The following is a 23,146-nucleotide window of genomic DNA, read 5'->3' as shown; positions in this document are numbered from 1 at the left end:
CTTTGGATCCTCTCCTGAGACACGTTCGTCCACAGGTGTTGCAGCTGTCCCTCCAGATCCCGCAGGTTGGCACTAGGACGGAGTCCCTGTCCAATGTCATCCCACACATGTTCAATGATAGAGAGGTCCGGGGATCGTGCTGGCCACGGGAGGACCTCAACATGCTCTAGGCAGTCCATAGACACATGGGATGTATGTGGGCGTGCATTATCTTGTTGGAACACTGTCCCAGGGTGCTGTGCCATAAGGGGTAGGACGTGTGTACGCAGAAAGTCTGTGACGTATCGCTGTGCCGTCAAAGTCTGCCGAAGCACTATTAGAGGTGACCTGAACGCATATCTAATGGTTCCCCACACCATGATGCCAGGGGTCACACGTGGGTGTGTCTCCACAATGTAGGCAGGATGTGCCCTCTGCCCTTGATGCCGCCACACCCGCACACGATGGTCATCGGAGGTCATGGAGAAGCGGGACTCGTCACTGAACATGATGCGATGCCATTCGTCCTCTGTCCATGCCTCCCGAGCACGGCACCACACCAACCGCAGGCGTGGGTGTTGTGGTGTCAACGGCAACCGGCGCATGGGGCGGTAGGACCCGAATCCGGCGGATGCGAGTCGTCGAGACACTGTGCGGGAACTCACAGGATGTTGTAGAGTGTTCAGTACATGTTCTCGGATGACAGGTTCCGAAGTTGTGGGATCCCGCACTGTTTAGAGCGCCATACGACGGTCCTCCCTCAGGGTGGTGTTTCTTGGTCGACCTGAACCTGCACGACGTGCATGGGTTCCCTCATGTACCTATTGATTCCAACATCGGGCCACTGTGACATCTGAATGGCCCACATGCCTGGCAATTGCCCGATACGACCAACCTGCCTCATGCAGTCCCACAATGCGGCCTCTGTCAAATGCTGTCAATTGCTGTATCGGCTGTCTAACGCATCTGCGAGGCATCGCCGGTGCTTCGTTTCCCTCTCTCAACTTCGTGCTGCACTGTCTGACTCACAGCAGGTGACTGGTCCCACCTTATCAGCAACAGGAGGTGACGTCACAAATGCCCTCTGGTGGGCGTTCTACACATTACAGATCCTTGTACATCTAATCATTTACTCACACATCAATGGTATGCATGTATACCGAAATGGGGTAATCTTCGACCACTCCTTCTGGGTGCTTCACTTTTTTTGTCAGCCAGTGTAGTTGGACTAAATTCACCTAATACAAAGAAAGAATGTTAAACTTCACTCTATACCCATTGGCTAATCGGGACTGGGCCTACATTTCAGAGCGGGATCCGAACCACCGTGGATCGAAGCCTCTTGATTACAAGTTGACAGTGTTAATATACTACGTCATTAGTGTTGCCCACGGGACGAGACGGGACAGGCTTTTAAAAATTCGAGACGAGACGAGATTGACCATGTGTCATAAGACAAACGAATATTTTCGAGACGAGACAGCATTTCCACGAGACTCCACGAGACGAGACAGGCCAAAGTCTCGTCTCGTGGGCAACACTATACGTCATCTGGAAGACCCCCTTTGGAATACAAGTGAAGCAGAATGTCAAAGTGTGCCGAATCATCATAAATTGGAAGGACATTCTCCCTGAGAGCATGCAACCTTCACAACTTTCATGTGTGACAGGCTACATCCGTCTCGGGCCATTTCCTCTAACTGAAAGCATATGTGTATGTCAAACGGGCCATTGATTGAGACTAATACGTATCTCTCATACCATCAGGAAGTTTCGTGTGGGCGTTACAAGGAGTCCCCATGTTCAGTTCGATTACCTTGTCACTTGGTGCGTAGCCATTACTTCCCGATTGATGAATTGCCCTGTCGGAAGCAGCAATGGGCAGAACGCAAAATGGTGTTTCCACTTAGCAAACCGTGAGACCTGAGTCACAAAACGTTTACGCAAAACTAATCCACGATCGATGAGTGAAATATTTTACTCAATACAAGGTGGATTAAAGGCATAATAAACGGGGATGTTTGTTTTGGGAAACATCATGGCGAGTGATCCAGAAGATAATTTCTTTTAAATTGGCAATATTCTTATTTCTATCACATTTAGCTAATCGTCAATGAATGATAATTAGATTAAATTGATGAACGGAAAACTCACAATGGAGCATGCATGCTCAGATGAGGACTCGAACCCGGAATTTTTGGTGATGAGAGCGTGAGTCAACCACTCAACGCTCTCGGCCACCGGGAAATTCTAGAAAAGAAGCGATCAAAAATCATATCCAACACACACACAATCCCGATTACTTATCTATTTATTTTTTCTATTTCTTCTCATGTTTTAGTGTCATTTCTGTCATAATTCGCGTTTTCAGTTTATTGCAATATTGTGTTAACCGTGTAATTTGGTAATTTCAACCCCAAAAAATATTTTTTACCTCATTGTGATCAATTACAATTATGTTTTTAGTATATGTGTTCATCACCATGAGATTGGTAAAAGAAAATAATTTCTAGCGTTTTGAATCATTCATTATTGAATCATTGATTGGATTTCAACGATAGAAACATATGGTTGGAAATAGTGGACTAGGGAAGTCCTGAATGATATTTTGCCAGGTCCTAAAACATCTAGCGACTTATCTTAGTGTCTCTGAGAAACTTGCACATTAAGTCATTTTCTTAATATGCTACTTGACTTGTTTACAAAATAAATTAAAATTAACATTTTTCTTTTACAAAACAGACTCCCAAAGATTTTTAAAAATTCATACCTGTAAGCATACTGTGCAAATTTTCAAACTGAGATCTAAATGCAAAACTACTTTACTTACTTACATCTTTAAAATGACTAATATAGCAGTTGTATGGAAATTTCTCAACAAATTGTATTAACAATAGTGTAATCTACCTACCGTAGTTGACCGTGTCGTGTCTAACAACTAATGAAATGCGAGTCTGCAGAAGACTTACCGTTACCGATGGCGTATTGTTGTAGGAGATCCGTCATGTTTATATGGGTGATGCCCCTCTTCTCCTGCATTATATTATCGCAGTGCGTAACCTTTCCACTTCCTGGTCCACCTGAAGTAACAATAGATTTCAACCATTAGCAGAACATTTTGAAATAATTATACTTTTGAAAGATCTGAGCGGTTTTAAGATGAAGGAAATTCGGTTATGAACATGTCTATATTACTCTCATGACCATCAAGTTTTGTTTTTAAATTTTATCATAAAATCAACTGTTTGAATGCTATAAAAGTTTATTAAAATCTATATTCAAACGAACATATGTACAGAATTTAATCAAGTTTTGTAGTACTGAAGTGGTAAATTTTGTGATATAGCCTAAATAAAAACATGTCTCATTAGCACGCACATGTCAAAATCATTAAGGAGGGTACAGGTAAACTTGGGAAATAACGTAGTAACGAAAGTGACACATTACTTTTTATTTAATGCCATTAGAATCTCGAACGATAGCACGTTACTTTTCAAAACTATTGAGCGTCACTTTAGGGTAATTTATGTACCTAAAACAATTCAGAAATGTTGATAGTTTATTCGCCAGAACAAAGCCAGATTTCTTACAAAATGAAGAAGAGTGGTTTTAGTTATATAAACCACTAGCATCACTGACTGCAATGATGTGAATACACACGCTTGTGTATTGGATTGACACATGGTTCAATTGTTGTTTTTATATATATATATATATTAATATTTTATATGACAAGGCAATGCTAACTGCGCCGTATTACTTTTGAAAGTTAAAAAGGCAACTTATAACGTTTTCATTTTTTCAGTAGCTACTCCAACTCTGAGAATAGTATTAGAGTAAGATCGAATAGAGAAGTGTATGATTGAATAGGGTAGCATATGGAAGAATAGATTGATCTGTATGTTGTATTTTGACCTTCATCCTTACTGCAAATCCTAGAAGCAACCCAAATATGAACATATAGAATGAGACAAATACCTTGGATCGCAACTAAAATAGGTACTCTTCATTTATAATATCACTCAATTTCTTTACTAGACAGCCTATATTTCGCATTACCTACTAGTTAATGCGTACGACTGTTTGATCCCATGAGACATTGCAGAACATTGCCATGCCTCATCATGATATGTAGTAGGAGGATCATGTGAGTTGCACTAATGAAAATTTGCGGAAAAATATTTAGATAGACATACTGTAAAAATAATATAAAATAGTGATTACACTACTAATTTGCTGTCTTAAATAAAGCCAAGGTTTTATCCTTTTAGTACCTAACTTGTATAGGAGCCATTCCATGTGTCATTCCATGTCAAATCAACAAGGTCTTAACCTTACATTTTTTTTTCATTTGAAATTTGGTATACTGGAAGGGACACTTGAGGTAGGAAAATATGCAAGGTTGCAGATCCATATCTTTTGTATTTCCGAATTTACAGTGTTGCAAACTGTGCGATTTTGACCATTTTCCAACATCTTGATAACTTTAAATTGCAATATTTCGGCAAGCAGGGCACTTTCAGCGTGCCAAATTTCAAATGAATCAAAATATGTGAGGTTGAAAAGTACCTCTTCACTGGTTGATTTCGCATGAAATGCCCCACGTGTCGTCTTTAATGTTCTTTCTTTCTCTCATTCTCTACCGCTTCTCTTTCTCTCTCTCTTGAGAAATTTTTCTCTTTTGTAAACTCGCGTTTCTCTCTCTCTCTCTCTCTCTCTCTCTCTGCCAGTGCCAGTCTCCCTTCATTGTATTCATGTCTCTTCTTCTCTGTCTCAATTCATTATACAGTATCTCTTCTCACAGATTTCTCCACTGCTCCCTCTCTTACTCTCCCTCTCTCTCCCTCTCTGTGCACGTACGTGTCCTTTTCAATATTCTTCCTCCTCTACCGTACCGCTTCTTTTATAGTCCTCTATTTTTAAATGTTTTGTTTTTCTGGTGGTACGTAAGCATAACGTCATACATCCCATCTAAGGACGCAACTTTTCGTTTTTGATCCCCCCCCCCTTCTTGGAAAATTTCCTTTCTGGCACCTATGAATACCAACCTCCATATTGATTTCCGTTCGAAGAAACATGTCACCCATTGCATGGTATGTTATAAGCAGTCCCCCATTCGACCTTCCGTCGATGCAACCACCTCACATGAAGTGCGTCACACATCAATTTATCGAGCAACACATTTGGTCAATACACCACGCCTAGCTTTTATGGGATTTGCACTCCTTCACCCTGCACAAACATCAAGCAAAATTGTTGATTTTTCCCTTTCTGCAATCGCCACAAAGCCTTCACAACAACTCTTCAAACTTTATTCTGCAAATGTATGTAATTTAGTCGCGGGAAGAGAAATGGCATGTGTCTGTGCTTTAGTCCAAAGAAAACTAGTTTATGCTTTTAAGTCAGCTCGCGAATGTATAATTTTGAGAAACAACAGCTTTGTATTTTGTGACACTGCTCATAGTATATGTCTGTCATAATGGCATGGATAAACTTGCACGTGACTTTATAATATGATTTTATAAAGTTTGAAGAACAAAATTGTGTAGGGAAGTACAACAAAAGAAAGACACAATAACAGTGTTTCACTTCCTGCTCGAAGTTTCAAACATAATCTTGAATTCGATTTGTGAACATTTTGACTATACGTACATGAGCGTTTCTTGTTTGCGTATGTCTATGAACTATAAAGAAGTTGCATGTGTATTGGTACTTTTTCGGTGAATTGTACAGTCCCTCCGCGACAAAAGAAAATAGAAAAATGTTGCATGGCTCATTTGACACATATTAATTCAGCTTTGTTTTTGTTGTGTTTCTCGGTTTTATTGTTATTATAATTATTATTAATTACTAATACTATTGAGTCACAAAAATATCAGTGGAATAAAGGTCGTTCCTTGACCCTCCCTTTCAGAGTCATGATTACTTACTTATAGCGATTCCATGTCTACACTAAACAAATTTAAATATAGGAATTTTCTCTGTACTGAACAAATTTAAATTTCACAAATAATAGGTTGTGTTTTAGAGCCGCGGTGGTCTAGTTGGCAGGGAGTCTGACTGCCAAGCGGGAGACCCGGGTTCGTTTCCTGGGGTGGATGATCTAAGGTCGCAACTTTTGCGGCCTTGTCCGCGCATAAAGCGGCTCTGGGGCTCACCCAGCCTCAAATCAATGAGTACCTGGGTGGGGGGCAATTCTGGAGGGTAAAGGCGGACGGAGCGTGGTGCTGATAACATCACCTCCAAAATGACATAGATTGAGAATGCATGGGGTCCTACACCCACATCCCCTAAAGCATGCCTTCATGGCATGGTGCTACATGCACATGGAAGTTTACCATTACCTTAGGTTGTGTTTTTCCCAAGGGGTGGGGAGAGGGGGTTGGTGAGGGTCATGACGAGTATTCCTGAAAAAAGAACGTCTAAGGCAGGATAAGATGGCAATATGAGGACTGACTTGTAATAAATATATGCATACCCCCCCTTTTCAAGAAAACTGGCACGCTACTGGTTTATAGGTATTTACCGGTCTATGCATTTGTTGATACTTTATACTTCCTGTTTATACTCACCATGAACTACGAGTAGGGTGTTTTGAAGGGAATATGATCACACCTTCATGGAAATAAAATAATATCAAATTGAAAAGATGTGAGATTTCTGGAGATTTGTGGTTAAATATGCATTTACCTGTCATTACTGGATGTCATCCACCCTATTCGAGGGACAGATTCCGCTGCAGGACCTGTGGGACCCAAGCCAGCAAGTGTCAAAGGAACGATTGCTCTGCCCAGCCGATGGAAATAGCTTTCTGTCGCTACGTGGTTCGACCGTTCGACCCGCGAACCGTGGAGTGGACAGTAGTTTCATGTGGAGCGATTTCCCTTGTTTACCCTCTCATTTCAAATTAGTTGCATGGCGGAATCTTCAACTCCTTACGCAAACACACGGAATGGAAAGCCTCCCAATGGCGTAGTAGTAGCGCTGTCTAGGAGTTCACGATGAAAGCACAATGCACAGTGATTCGGAACCCACTTTAAACTTCATATTCAGTCTCTATTAGTGGAAAATTTGAACGTAGCTGTATCCACTCCCTCTATCGGCAATTAAGACATCTTGTTTGTTTGCTTGAGTTTTTGTTTTAAGTACACTTTATGCACAGTAAGGTTAATTGGATAGCCTATACAGTTTAAAGCGGGATCCGAACCTCTATGTACCTCCACCGGGTATCGAACTCGGACCGCATTGTTTACAAGCCGACGACGTTACCCTTACAAATTAAGTCATCTTTCCGATCTCTAAATTAGACAATGCACAGTAGAAAGCAATGGGGTCAATGGTGTAGCAAGGGGTCTGCGAAGTGGACGACCGCCCGCGGCCTCGCGTTCAATGGGGCTGATACGCAAAATGCAATGAATGGAAGTGAGAAAAATATGAAAAAGGCTAATTTTTGTGGGCAATAATATTAAAATATTCTGTTCTTATCTGGTTTTAAATTCTAGTGAATACATTAAATCAGGTAGGTTGGTGGGGCCTAGCCTAAGAGGCGCCGAAAAACTAAAAATTGTCGTCTTATGTATCATGTGAAACATTTACACAAAATATCACGATAACTTGCTTGGACATTTTTACCCATTTAATATTTTCTTGCATAAAAAGCCCTCTGATTTTTTCTTCCTTCTCTTAACGTAGCACTCCCGATTTGAATAAGTTAACAATAAAGCATCTTCAGCTGCCAGGAAGCAAATGTGAGCCATTTAAATACTTGCGTTGTTTCATTCCTTCCTACAGCAGGACCGTACCCAGGATTTTTATGAGGGGAGGGCGCAGATCCGAAAATGTAAAACAAAGGCAAGATCCGAAATGCTGTTAGATTGATTGAGTTAGGTTATTTTACTTCGATTTTCTGAAACTTTTGCGTATTCGCTGCGATGAGGATGAGTGATGATATAATGAAATTGATAAAGGAACACTCACAAAGAACACCTATGCCCAGACCGGGATTCGAACCCGTGGCCCATGGCGCCGTAGCAGGCTGTGATAACCACTAAGTCACGGTGGTCGGCGAAATGTTGTTGTAGTATTAGATGTGACCACCAATGTTATGGTAATATTGCAGCTAGTACTAAGTGTACACCCAAAGACAAAAGTAACATGTCCATTACTATTTTCATTCAGTCTGTTTTCCACAGTGTAATGATAATTGGTTGAAAGAAAGGCCACTTATCAGGTGTCAACATCAGCTTTGCATCAACAGAATTCCAACCCTTAGAACAACATAAGAAATAGAGTTAAAACAGAATGAAAATAGTGATGAACAATTTGCCTACTATTATCTTTGCTATTGGCTGTATCTACAGTTGTAGAGTTGCAATGTTATGGTCCAAAGTAACGGGAAAAATCAACTCTCCGATAGACACCCCCCGATCCGACAATCAGCAACACAGTTGCTTACAGACAAAGATTGTCACATGGGGTACAGCTTGGTGCTTATTGTTTACATTCAATTCTCAGAACTATTCGAATTGTGCTGTGTTTTGCTTATTTACATTGTTTCCATTTTTTAAAAATTTTCTTACTCCAGCACCATTGAACAGTCATGATAATTCTATGGTTGGATAATAATATATTTATAAATAAAATTATACGTATTAGTAAGGTAACGTTCTGAGACATCTAGCATGAAGGCACATGACGGGGTTGTGGGGATAAGGCCCCACAAATTCTCGATCTCGGCCATTTTGGAGGTGATGTGATCATCACTACGCTGCGGACGCCTTAACCCCCTATTATGCCCCCAGGTACCCATTGATTTGAGGACGGGTGATCCCCAGTGCCGCTGGGACAAGGCCGACAAAAATTCCGACTTTACATCATCCGACTATCACCGCGGCTCTTACACGTATTAGCAATGATTATTAAAATGAATAACATGACTAAATGTGAGTTAATAATACAAAAACCGAAATATTTTCGCAACACGAATGCATTTTGCAAAGAGTTCGGGACAGGGATTCAAAAAGAATGGCCTGTCCCAACTAAATTGGGATGTCTTGTAGACTTGCATCATTTGTTATAAAACAAAAATTACTCAATGTTGCAGACTGCAGGCTTCTAGAGCCTGCCTCTCTCCCCAAAATATCAATTTATATATCCAAGTATGAAATCGAAAATTCTTGCACGATCTGAAAAATCGTTAATGTTATTTTCGTAGGATTTTACATCTTCACATTATAATATTTCATAGTTCGAGAGGAACATGCCCCATTGCACCTCCGCTGGGTTCGGGCCTGATCTACAGCTTTAGATTTCAGCTCCCGGAAAACAGAGGAAGATACTTTTAGGGCGAGTGAAATTATGAAATTATTTTCGTCAGTAAAATATTATCATTCTTTAAATACATGATAATGCTGACGTTCACTTGAAGATTTTGTATGGATTCACATTGAGATTTCAAATTTAAAAAACGGATGGGGCCCTCGCATTCTAATCACGACCAGGGCCTCGCAATAGAATAGAATAGCCTAGAATGTAGGTTTATTTCAATATGAGCCTTTGCGGCTGTACACACATTTCCATACATCAATGAAGATTTTTTCCCCTTCTTCTTCCCCCCCCCCATAACCCCTCTCTTTATGCCCTCACATGTACAACTTTACCTTTCCTACTAATTGTGGGTTCTCTCACTACAATCTATCAACCTGTTTTATTTTTCTCATAATTTTACACTTATAGCACTAGTTATTATATTGTCAAAAAGCCTCTTTCTGCACACCGCTCTCAGTCACTTTCACTCCCGTCCCTCAACTTATTCGCTCTCTTTGTCCACACGTAATGTAGGAAGGTTCCCAGGTCCCTTATTTGAGTTTCGTCCCTTCCATCCATTTCCCTCCCCGTAATGGCCCTCATTAGCCCCTCCATTTTTGATTCGTTCATATCCCTTATGTATTCCGTCTAGCCTCTGTTTTTTGCTACGCCACTGAATGGGGCTGTCCATTGCTAAACTTTTCCGGTGGCGGTGCCAGCATAGTTGTGTCTGAAGAGAGTTTGATTCGTCATTTAATTTCCCAAGCTTTTCATTGGAGCCACTGTCGGATCTACAACCCGCAAAACCCCGCAGTGCGGGTTGGGGGGGAGGAGGGGGGAAGGGGACCGGAGACAAGTAAGCCTTTAGGGGGCCCTCAGCCATTGGCAAAGTAGAGGGTTCGTATATGCGTATGTAAAAAATAAACGTAGTTACTCAGGGAGAAACGAATACAATATACAGGGTGGCTCAATAAGTCACTTAACACCCTCAGTACAAGGCCACTGCGGCATGGAATTTGAAATTGGCGATGACCAAACGTTATCTGGCCAAGGGGGAACCACATTGACGCCACCCACACGGTCGGCGGCCATCTTAATGTCCGCCATCTTGAATTCAACTTCAGAATTTTAAATGGGAAGGGGGTCGTGCGACATATCAAAATGGGCTAAAATTTCACGGGAAATGCAATGGTGAAGGTTTTTTCGACGTATCTTTAACCAGTAAAAAGTTATGACTGAATTCTTGTACCAATTTGCTCCTTTTCGAGGTGTTAGAAAAATGCCTTAAAATTTGTTTAGCGCTTCGGTAATGCATCGAGATCAAAGTGACGTCTATGGAGAGACGTTCGCATGCCATTGCACATTATTTTAATCGGATACATCCACGAAGAGCTGTGCATTATGAATGGTTGTCGCGAACAATTTACAGTGTGACGCTTCCATTGAATTAAAAGTCCTTCACAGTGACAAGGCTAATGTTTATGTTCATAAGGAAGTTCATAAACAGAATATTCGATGATTTTTATATGATAACCCATTTTCGACAGATCAAAGCTGAATGGTTAGTGTTGGTAAGTTAATGGTGTGGCGTGCTGTCTGGAACACGATTGGTTAGTCAATTTTCCATCAACGGAACCTTAAATGCATAGGGCTACTTGGATTTGTTAAATAAACAGTTTTTCCTTTATCCTTGCTTATGGAAGAAGGTACTTTTTACAGAGTTTTTTCAATAGGGAAGAACACCAGAACACTTATGGGAACGTTATGAACCAGTTTTTGTCCAAAGTTAGTTATCAGATGACAAGGGTCGCATATTCTGTTTATGAACTTCCTTATGAACATAAACACACGCACGACCCCCTTCCCATTTAAAATTCTGAAGTTGAATTCAAGATGGCGGACATCAAGATGGCCGCCGACCGTGTGGGTGGCGTCAATGTGGTTCCCCCTTGGCCTGATAACGATTGATCATCACCATTTCCATGTTGCGCGCTGCAGTGGCCTTGTACTGGGGGTGTTAAGTGACTTATTGAGCCACCCTGTACATACAGGTCAAGGTAAAGTTCCCTTTGCGTGGCACCTGGCCATGGAGACACATTTAGGGTAGGGCCCCACATATTTTCTAACGTCGACTATCTTGGCGGTGATGTGATCAGCACCACGCTGTGGCCTTCATGACCCCCCTCCACCTGGGTACCATTTGATTTGAGGCTGGGTTGGCCACAGAGCCACTGTATGCGGGGACAAACCGGGAAAAATTCTGACCTTAGATCACTCACCCCGGATTTCCCGCGTGGCAGTCAGATTAGAATCAAATCAGGCTAGAATTTCACGAGAAATGCAGTGGTGAAGGTTTCTTCAACCTATCTTTAATCAGGAAAAGATTATGACTGCATGATTGTAACAAATGTATAATTTTCCAGATGTGAGAAAACAGTATCATATATACATATATCACATTACCCCTTTCCATTTAAAATTTTTGAGTTGAAGTCAATATGGCGGCCGTCCGCTTGGAACACACCAATGCAGTTCCCCCTAAACCTAACCTGTTTCTATCATGACCAATTGTACCCAGCCTAACTCCATTACTTTTTATAGGGGGTGTTAAGGGACTTTTGAATCACCCTCTAGGCCCTTATATCTGACTTTGTCAACATGAGGTCAATAATTACACACATACATTATATATGTGTATGTATGTATGTATGTAGCCTATGTATCTGGTAACCCTAAAGTTGTTGCCGTATATTATTTTTAAAATTCTTTGAAATACAGTCTAAATAATGCACAGGATAAACAATACAAAAGTATTCTGGCCACTGAAAGAAAAGCAGCAAACTTTAAAGAAGTTTATATATATATATATATATATATATATATATATATATATATATATATATATATATATATATATGCCTGCGTGTGTGTGTGTAGAGGTAGGTAGGTACAGCTGACCGCTCAGGAGAAGATCCCTGATGGAAGTGAAGTGACGTAGCAGCAGACGACTCCACTATTAGGGTCGGGGGTGTGCTCCCTGAGTGAAAAACACATGTGGGCTCGCTGTAACCGGTGAAGTCATTTAGGGTTACCAGAAGTTCTCTTTTACTCGGACAAATCCTGTTTTTCGGGTAATAAAAATGCTCCGGGCGGGTTTTTAGGAAAATTTGGAAATATCCTACTTTTTGGGGTATCGACAGCTGCTTAACTTCAAGATTAGTAACAAAATGTTATTTGTAAACAATTGTTAATATTGTTTCAGTTTTCAATTTCAAAGTAAAGAAATACAACACTCTCAGTTGCAAGCGCAAAGAAAATAAACTTTTCTTGCAACAAAGAAAAATTGTTGGACCTTTGCGTCTCTTCTGTTGTCACCGCCGCGCCGCGTGAGGTTTTGATTTCAAACCAATTGTGACATATATCTTGGTGAGCAGCAAGTTTCTGACAATAGGTAAGAATATGCAATTCGGCGCGGCAGTAGACCTAGTGTCCGGGTACTGAACCCTCATTTGGGGCTCGAATCATCATGTGGGGCTCGTCGTAGCCTTAATGGATTTCTCTCGTAAGGCATGATCTCCACTTGATGTATATTTTGAGGGGTAGAGTTGGCAACACTGTGGGCTCACTGTAGCCTTTTATGAGGGGGGTCTATTGCCCTCTGTTTACATCTGGTAACACTGCCGTAGATTTTTTGACAGTGTTGTTAACCTACTGGTTTTTTTTTTCACTGAGGCTCGAATTATTATTTGAGGCTCGTCGTAGCCTTTTATGATGTATATTTTGAGGGGCCTAGTGTTGGCGACACTGTGGGTTTTTACTGTAGCCTTTTATGAGGGGGGGGGGTTATTGCCCCCTGTTTACATCTGGCAACACTACCGTAGTTTGACAGTGTTGTTAACCTACTGGGTTTTTCACTGTAAATTTTCATCAAAGGGTCTGAGGGGTCCATGTATTTTTTATGTCTGGCAATACTGTTGGGGGCCTAGTGTTGGCGACACTGTGGGCTCTTGTTGTAACCTTTTATGAGGGGGGTCTATTGCCCTCTGTTTACATCTGGCAACACTACTGTAGATTTTTTGACAGTGTTGTTAACCTACTGGGTTTTTCACTGTAAATTTTCATCAAAGGGTCTGAGGGGTCCATGTATTTTTTATGTCTGGCAACACTGTTGGGGGCCTAGTGTTGGCAACACTGTGGGTTTTTACTGTAGCCTTTTATGAGGGGGGTCTATTGCCCTCTGTTTACATCTGGCAACACTACCGTAGATTTTTTGACAGTGTTGTTAACCTACTGGGTTTTTTCACTGTAAATTTTCATCAAAGGGCCTGAGAGGCCCATGTACTCTTTATGTCTGGCAATACTGTTGGGGGGCCTAGTGTTGGCAACACTGTGGGTTTTTACTGTAGCCTTTTATGAGGGGGGACCTATTGTCCCTTTTTTATATTTGGCAACTCTATTGGATGTTTTTTTTTTGAGGCTTGGGTTTTACCAACCCATCCGAAGAAAATTCCACTATATGATCTTTTACTGGCTAAGCTAACCTACAAATAGAAATTGGTAACACTGACTTATAAACCCACTGGGTTCTCTTGACATGTTTTTTCATGATGTGTTGCTAGGCTATTGAGCATCTAGGCGTATACAATGTATATATTTTGAGAGGGGGTTATAGCTTTTTATGCTGTACGAATACTGGAAGCTTGACAGTGACAACCAACAGAATAGGTAAACCTACATCCAGGAACTGGCAACACTAGTTTCTGACAGTGAATTTGAAATAAAATATTAAACAAAATACATGAGTAAGCACTGTGATTACAAATAGTACCAGTGTTATGCCCCCAACTCCAACTGGACAACTGGGGAAAATAATTGTACAACAATTTGTACCTAATTGTACAATACTTGTACCTAATTGTACAACATATACACAGACATAAAAGAGAGAGCCTTCCCGTAACTTACTTCATGTACAATTTATATGATTTTACAACTGTGAAAAGAAAGCATATGTGTTCTGTATGCACACATTTATTCTTATTTTTCGAAGTTGAATGAAAGCACGTGTTTTTACGCTCTCGTAATACTAACCTTGCTCCACTGATTTTAAATTGCTTCCATCCGCTTTTTTTTCTGTGTTATTTCCGTATGCACGCAACATTCGCTTTCAATAGACAGAAGGAGTGTTAGTATAGCAGGCTCCGAGTTTACAATTTATTAAATTAAACAATAATTTATGTAAGAATATACTTGTACTTACCGAACACAAAATAATAAAAAGCACATGTGAATATTTGCGTGTGTTCATGTTATATGACGACTGAGTAAAAAAATAATGTTGACTCCCCGAAAGATAAAAGTTCCCAGTTCGACATCAGATGCATGCAAATTTTATGTTTTGCTCTCCAAAATCTTGATTTTTATGTTTGTGCTATTTGTCATACAGCAGAGGAGAAGAGGGGAGAGGGAGGGGAGGGGGTACTATTAGCGCCATCTATTAGCAAACAATAGAAATAAAAAGTAGGGTCAAACTTTTTCAACACCCAAATATTTTAAACGTCCTCGCTTAGTAATACGATCTAGCTGAAGATGTTTAAAAGAGTACTCTTAGTCGACGAAGCTAATTGCTAGGGCCCTTATATTACTAAAATATTCTTTAATTTGCATATTTCTCATACCGCCATATGTTGTTCTATTTGACTTCTTCCAAAAAAAATGCTAATTAGCGAGAGTTAATTAAGCAAGGCAAGTAAAAGAAGCAAAATAGAACAATGTGTAGCGGCGTGGAAATATGTAAAAAATTCGATTCAGAGGTGGATCGAATTAAAGTTGGGGGATATTTTGCATTTTTTCCCTATAATGTACAAAACATTTACCGTACATAATTTTTTCCATTTACAACAGTATAAAATAAGAGGAATGTGTGACAATATCCATATTAATTAGGAAGGTATGTTGTATGCCAGGTTAGCTAATTGTGTCTTCTACAGCTTCACTGTATAGAGGGAAGATGGAAAAAGAGAGCTCTACGGAAACTGACGCTCTTAACAATATTGTACGTCCGTGAAAATTACATATAAATAAGGCATAAGCGTATTATCTGCTTTCATGTCAGATTTTACCAACCTGTGAGCTGTAGTGTTTAGGTGACAAGCGACCTGCTCAAATATGATACTGTTGACAATATTGTACGCCCGTGAAAATTATATATAAATAAGGCATAAGCGTATTATCTGCTTTCATGTCAGATTTTACCAACCTGTGAGCTGTAGTGTTTAGGTGACAAGCGACCTGCTCAAATATGATACTGTTGACAATATTGTACGCCCGTGAAAATTATATATAAATAAGGCATAAGCGTATTATCTGCTTTCATGTCAGATTTTACCAACCTGTGAGCTGTAGTGTTTAGGTGACAAGCGACCTGCTCAAATATGATACTGTTGACAATATTGTACGCCCGTGAAAATTATATATAAATAAGGCATAAGCGTATTATCTGCTTTCATGTCAGATTTTACCAACCTGTGAGCTGTAGTGTTTAGGTGACAAGCGACCTGCTCAAATATGATACTGTTGACAAATATTGTACGCCCGTGAAAATTATATATAAATAAGGCATAAGCGTATTATCTGCTTTCATGTCAGATTTTACCAACCTGTGAGCTGTAGTGTTTAGGTGACAAGCGACCTGCTCAAATATGATACTGTTGACAAATATTGTACGCCCGTGAAAATTATATATAAATAAGGCATAAGCGTATTATCTGCTTTCATGTCAGATTTTACCAACCTGTGAGCTGTAGTGTTTAGGTGACAAGCGACCTGCTCAAATATGATACTGTTGACAATATTGTACGCCCGTGAAAATTATATATAAATAAGGCATAAGCGTATTATCTGCTTTCATGTCAGATTTTACCAACCTGTGAGCTGTAGTGTTTAGGTGACAAGCGACCTGCTCAAATATGATACTGTTGACAATATTGTACGCCCGTGAAAATTATATATAAATAAGGCATAAGCGTATTATCTGCTTTCATGTCAGATTTTACCAACCTGTGAGCTGTAGTGTTTAGGTGACAAGCGACCTGCTCAAATATGATACTGTTGACAATATTGTACGCCCGTGAAAATTATATATAAATAAGGCATAAGCGTATTATCTGCTTTCATGTCAGATTTTACCAACCTGTGAGCTGTAGTGTTTAGGTGACAAGCGACCTGCTCAAATATGATACTGTTGACAATATTGTACGCCCGTGAAAATTATATATAAATAAGGCATAAGCGTATTATCTGCTTTCATGTCAGATTTTGCCAACCTGTGAGCTGTAGTGTTTAGGTGACAAGCGACCTGCTCAAATATGATACTGTTGACAAATATTGTACGTATATTGTATTGTATAGGAGACTAGAAGCATATAATTTGGCGAAAAAAAAACCCGGGTAAGGTCATAGAAAATAGTTTAAAAAAAAGTGAGCAATTATATTTTGCATTGCACAGCATTAGGTATTAAATAACATACCCCCAAAAAATCTCTGCATTATGCGTTCTGAAAAAAATTGCCCTACGTGCCAAATTGCTGTGTCAAGTAAACGTTTTCAAAGGCACTGTCGTACTTGTGTGCCGGGAAAGCGAATATGTGCGACCAAACTGTGCTCTAAGTGTGGAAAAAATTTTTCTATTGCCAACTTCAAGCGACACCAGCTTACTTGCAAGAGCACTGGAACATCTCTACCGCAACCTTCCAAGCGAAAGGTAGAAGTAACCTCCCTCGATGCATCGCCACCTGCCAAACGCGTCAAGCTGGCGAAGAAAGCAGACCGATTTGCGTTTGAGCATTTATTAGAAGACTTTAACATAACATCAGACAGCTTCTGCGATGTGCGTAGTTTTCTGGAGAGCGAGCGAGCTAAGATAATATCCATCCTCAACGATGCATTGGCTACATACTCCACTAAATTCTATGCTGTGCTATGCTGCAAGTATAAGAAACCGTCTGATGAAATATATAAATTCTTCCATGCCACAAAAGCAAAAACACTGCATCAGGCAGATATCACTGACCTCGACAGCATCTACGACAAGTTTGTCGAGGAGTTTGTGGCAAAGCACGAGGAGCATCAGGCTGAAGGCTCGGGCGGTTCGCTGTGTGGCGACCCCCACGAACTTCGTCTGAAACTTAGCAAGTCCCTGCCACTGGCAGGGTCTAGCTATATTGCCCTGCCACCCGAGGTTGAAGCAAGGAAAGCTGTTCTCAATATTCAGAACAAAGACACCAAATGCTTCCTCTGGTCGGTGCTGGCAGCATTGCACCCTATACCTAGGGAAAACAATCCACGCCGTGTTAACCACTACACGCAGTATGAGTCGGAACTGGAGGATGCAATGGCCGGGATTGCCTACCCTGTAGAAGTCTCGCATATTCGCAAGTTTGAGGTTCGTGCTCGTGACTTGTTGGGCCTGCAATTAGCCATCAATGTTTACAGTCTCACCGAGAACGAAAATGAGGTCCACCCCATCCGGGTGAGCAACGTGAGCAACAACAACGAGGTACGAGAAATCAACCTCCTGCTCATCAAGGACGAGACCCATCACCATTACACCCTTATCCGTTCCCTCTCTCGGCTTGTTTCGAGCCAACGGAGCAAAGACAAAACCCACGTCGAGGTGTGTCGCAGGTGCTTGGCTACATTTAATAATCGAGAACAGCAGGATTACCGGCGCATCAGAGGTCCCAACATTGCTGCTGAGAAGCTAGCTCGCCACATGTTCTACTGTGGTACCAACAAGCCTGCACGAATTATCCTGCCCAAACCTGGTGCAGTAGAGTGCTTTCGCATGCACAGTGCTATGGTGAAGCATCCTGCCTATATTGTAGCAGACTTCGAGGCCTTTCTTCAACCTCTGTCTAACTGCGAGCCCAACCCCGAAACATCCTCTACCATTCCTTTCCAAATCCACGAGGCCTCGAGTTACTCCTATATTGTGGTGTGGCGAGACCAACATATTGCCTCCGAGCCCTATGTGTATCGCGGTCCCGACCCGGTCAAACACTTCCTGGAGAGAATGCAACAGGAAGCCATCAAGATAGGGAAGGTGCTGTTGGCCCCCAAGCCCATGCTGCCTCTGTCTCCGGAAGACAAGCATCAGCACGAAATAGCTCTAAATTGTCCTGTTTGCAACTCGGTCTTCACTGACGATAACAAAAAGGTCCACCACCATGACCATTATGGGACCGGAAGCTACATTGGCCCGTGGTGCAACAGATGTAACTTGAGAGCCAGGGACCCGCGCTTCATACCGGTCTTTTTTCACAATGGCTCGGGATATGATTTCCATCACTTGGTCACACATCTAGGGTACGACAATGCGAGAATCAATGTCCTGGCACAGAACGAGGAGCGTTATATTAGCATCAGCAAGTGGGTGCCGATCCCCGACTCAAGCAGCAGCATCGAGCTTCGGTTCCTCGACTCTCTGAGGTTCCTCCAGGCAAGCCTCGATGCTCTTGCTGGGAAGCTCAGAGACGACCAACTAGCCATTACCACATCAAGTTTCCCGAACTTAGATGTCGCACTCATCAGACGTAAAGGGGTCTACCCCTACGAATACGTCACAGACCCTTCCAAGTTCGAAGAAGAGTTGCTGCCTCCCCAGGATAAGTTCTACAGCCAGCTGAGAGGTTCTGGTATTACCGACGAGGAGTACAAGCATGCTCAGTCTATGTGGGTCGAGTTGGGTTGCCGAACTTTCGGTGATTACCACGATGCATACCTGAAGCTTGATGTGACGCTTCTTGCCGATGTGTTCCAGGCGTTTCGGGCGACTGCGATAAACATTTACAACCTGGACCCTGTATATTTTTACAGCCTTCCTGGACTGGCATGGTCGGCCATGCTCCTGCTGACTAAAGTTAAACTTTCACTTATCTCCGATAATGATATGATGCTTTTCATCGAGAGAGCTATCCGGGGCGGCATGGTCCAAGTGTCGCAACGCTTCGCACACGCCAACAATCACCACATGGCCACTGGTTACAACCCCTCCCAACCATCAAGCTACATCATGTACACTGACGTGAATAATCTTTACGGGCACTCCATGATGCAGCCACTCCCAACAGGACAGTTTAAGTGGGTTGATCCTTTATACCACGACATCGAAAAAGAGTGCGACGAGTTTGGGTTTTTTGCCGAGGTGGACCTTGACTTCCCCGAGAAGCTGCAGGATACATTCTGTGACCTTTCGCCTGCTCCGGAAATCAAGTGTCCACCTGGCTCGGATCAACCGAAGCTCGTCATGGACTTGGAGCCCAAAAAGCGTTATGTGCTACACTACCGGAACCTCCAGTGGTTAATGCAGCAAGGGGTCTCGGTCAAAGCAGTTTACGACGTGCTCTTGTTCAGGCAGTCTCCATGGTTGAAGCCGTACATCGAACTGAACACCAACCATCGCACTGCTGCCACTTCGGAACTTGATCGCGATTTTTTCAAATTAATGAACAATGCGGTATTTGGGAAGACCATGGAGAATGTGCGAAATCGCGTTGATGTGAGGTTGGTGACGAAGAAAACACAGTGTCGTCGACTTGTTGCAAGCCCGCTGTTCAGGTCTCGAACAATTTACAACGAACAGATGTCTCTGATTCACATGAACCGGGGCAAGGTGCTACTCAACAAGCCCATCTATGTGGGAGCTGCAGTTTTGGATCTGAGCAAGTTGTGCATGTTCGAGACATATTACGGCATACTACGTGCACACTACAACCACAGTATCTCGCTCCTCTACACAGACACAGACAGCTTGGTATACCATGTTCGCACGGCCGATGCATATGGTGATATAGCCAAAGTTCCAGCTCTTGTCAAGCTCTTCGACACATCGGGCTATCCCCAGCTAAACCGGTATGGAATTCTGCCCCGGAACAAAAAAATACCCGGCAAACTCAAGGACGAGAAAGACGGGGATGTGATTGTGGAGTTTGCTGGACTTCGTGCCAAAGCCTATGCGATCCGGGCTGAGGGTTCTGTAACAAAAAAGGCAAAGGGTGTAAGCAGGCAAGTGGTTCGGGAGCACCTCAAGTTTGAGGATTACCTCGAGTGCCTCAGAACAAAATCGCCCATTCTACAAAAAGAGCATCGTATCCAAAGCGTCGATCATGTGCTTACAACTAATATTGTCAGGAAAGTTGCTCTGGATGCACACGACGACAAGAGGTGTATTCTTGAATGTGGGGTCCATACACTTCCGTGGGGCCACTATCGCCTCCAAACTAGTAAGACCTGCCCAGAGTGTAACAAAAAGTAATAGGCAATGCGAAAAAAACAATTTTAATTTACTTCCACTTCCTCGATTACATGCATGCATGGCACAGCAAAATTAAACTTCTGGAAACTGCTAATTACAATTTGTACTTATATATATAAAATTCCACATTTCTTATTGTGTGCTATTTTTTTTTATTTATTTAAAACTGTTCAGTCACTCTTTCATTCTTGACGTCATACACAAATGTTTTCTCTGCAATAAGAATGACACTGCACAGAGTATCTGCAGGCAAGGCATCGTGGAACTCGCATACAATCTTGATGTTGGTACGATCGTTGACCACCACTTGCTTCCTCTTAGATGTGTTGATGACGGTCATGGGTCTCCGTGCTTTGAATTCGCTGGGCGCGTAGTACACGTCCACGCTTCCCTCGGTCACGCGTTTGTAAGCCGTGTAAGCTTCGTAAAGTTTGAGGTAATCGTCTTTGGTCACGTCGAGGTTGTAATTCTCGCGCGGGAACACTTCGTTCCTACCGTTCTTCAGATAAACGTTCTTGATCTTGCAGTCGTCGAACTTGCTGGAATCTTTTTCCTGATCGTTATCGCGTCCGGTCTGAAAAAGCACTACGACGAAATCTGGCATGTCGAACTGTATGTTGTTGAACTGCGTCGTCACGTCGAATTCCATGTGACTTCCCGACGCCATCTTCTGCACGCACTGGTAACCGTGAAAGTGAATCGGCACCTGCGGACTTTTCAAGATCTCCGCTTTGTACTTGAGGGCGTAGTTCGTTTCGTATTCCACCACCGGCATTCTCAATTCCATGCTCCGGATGACGCATTTCGCTGCTTCGGGTAAAGTGTTGGCTATCGGCGTGGTGCCGTCCGGGCCCAAAGTAGCGTATCGCATCAGTGCGTCGTTGTCGTTGGCCGCTCTTCGAAACGTGAAAGAGCACCGTGGGAAAGAGCACCGTGTGACTTTTCGTCGATATTTTGGTCCCGGCTTCGAATCCCCCGGCCTGGTAGTACGCTGCGTCCGTTTTGGATAATTTCAACGTTCCCACTGCCGTCGACGTGATGCCTGGATAATCTATTCTGTCGATGACGGTGTTGTGTTTCCTCACCTCCACCTGCGAGAACAGGTGAGGCACGAAGTTGTCCACGAGTATCAAGTTTGCTGCTGCGGGAAACGCGTCTCCGCTTTCCTTCTTCACCACGTCGAATTGAAGGTAGAGGTCCGCTCTGTGAGGATGAATGAACCCGTCGCCTACGTCCACATCGTATTCGATCTCCCTGTTCGCTTCGTTCAGATTGGCGAACGTGCGACGGTTGGGAGGGAAAGATTGCAATTCGTAACTTTCGATTTGCTCCATTTTACATGTATGGTTATTTATTATACGCTGATCTCCACGATGGCCGTCGTAGTGGCACCTGCGAAATCCACCACGTCTCCTTTCTCGTTCGTCACCACCAACTCTATGTCGTCTATGCGGTTGCGACATACTGGAAAATAGATCGGCGAAGAGGGCGTGTAGATGATCGGTTCTATGAATTCGGAACTTGGTTTGAAAGTGGCTATGATTCCCGTCTGCTTGTGACTTCCTAACAATCCGTCCGAAGATTTCGTGATCATGCCTTCCGCCACGTTGCAGTGTACGTTCAGAGTCTCTATGGCCAAGAATTTAGGAATGTTGGTTGCCACGTGCTTGATGCCAGCTTCGAGTTTTGGGTGGTTGTTCTCGAAACCTAAAAGTTCTCCCATGGTGCCCAGGTCCACGGTCTCCGTCGCGGATAGGATTTCCACTCTGTGCGTGACCGAATTTTGAGAAAGGTATGTGCCTTTGGGTAATTGAGCTTGCAAAGTGGAAAGATTGTATTGTCCTGGCGTGACGACGATGTGTTCGCTTCCGACGCTAATTTTGTTGTTGTGCTGCGTGACGTTAGGTATGAGGTACATGCTGTAGAATGCACGTAGAGCCACGGATTTAGGATAGACGATGTCGTCGTGCAGCGTGAGTTTCAAGATTGAAGATTCGCTCGTGAGATGGAACACGCCCATCCTAGTGATGCTGTTTGAGGTTCCACAATGCTTTCTGGAAATCCTCGATCGTAGGGTTATTTATTTTAGAGAGAAACGCGAGCACGGAGAGGCAGAGATGACCGCAGTTCACGTCTCCGAAATTTTGAATGCGTTCGTCGTTGTAGTATATAGAGGTTTTGTTCGTTTTCAGATAATGAATTAAATTTGTAGGTGGAACACCTCCGAAAGAATCGAAAACGAATGCTTTATCATCATTTTTGTGGTAACATATCCAATGCGTGCCTGGATTTTCTTGACCGTCCAAGTTGACTACTCCGCATTCTCTTCTTTTAACGCTTGAAGGTAACGAGTCGGACATGAAAACTCCTCTGAAGTGTTTGATTTGTAACGGTCCGATCAGAGATTCAATGTCTCGGTTGGTGAGTGCTGTTGTTTCTTTTTTTTAAACTTCTTCATCACGCCCTTTCCCCCTTTCTTCTCCATGGCCAGGTTGTGACGTTTCTGTTCTTCCAATTCCGCCTTGTTCTTCTTCGAGTCGATGACGG

At 42.4% G+C, this 23,146-nt stretch overlaps 1 protein-coding gene across 1 annotated transcript in view; it reads right to left on the bottom strand.

Annotated features, from left to right (window-relative positions):
- Window positions 1–23,146, bottom strand: part of LOC146001985 (adenylate kinase isoenzyme 5-like) — a 98,940-nt gene that overhangs the window by 39,208 nt on the left and 36,586 nt on the right. The window contains exon 3 of the mRNA XM_083139696.1: window positions 2,949–3,059. Within this exon, the coding sequence (XP_082995822.1) occupies window positions 2,949–3,059 (111 nt within the window). The remainder of the gene's footprint in view (window positions 1–2,948; window positions 3,060–23,146) is intronic.

The sequence above is a fragment of the Lepisma saccharinum genome, chromosome 1 (genome assembly GCF_977018435.1).
Source record: "Lepisma saccharinum chromosome 1, izLepSacc3.1, whole genome shotgun sequence".
Lineage (NCBI taxonomy): Eukaryota > Metazoa > Arthropoda > Insecta > Zygentoma > Lepismatidae > Lepisma > Lepisma saccharinum.
This window is presented reverse-complemented; position numbering and strand designations above follow the sequence as displayed.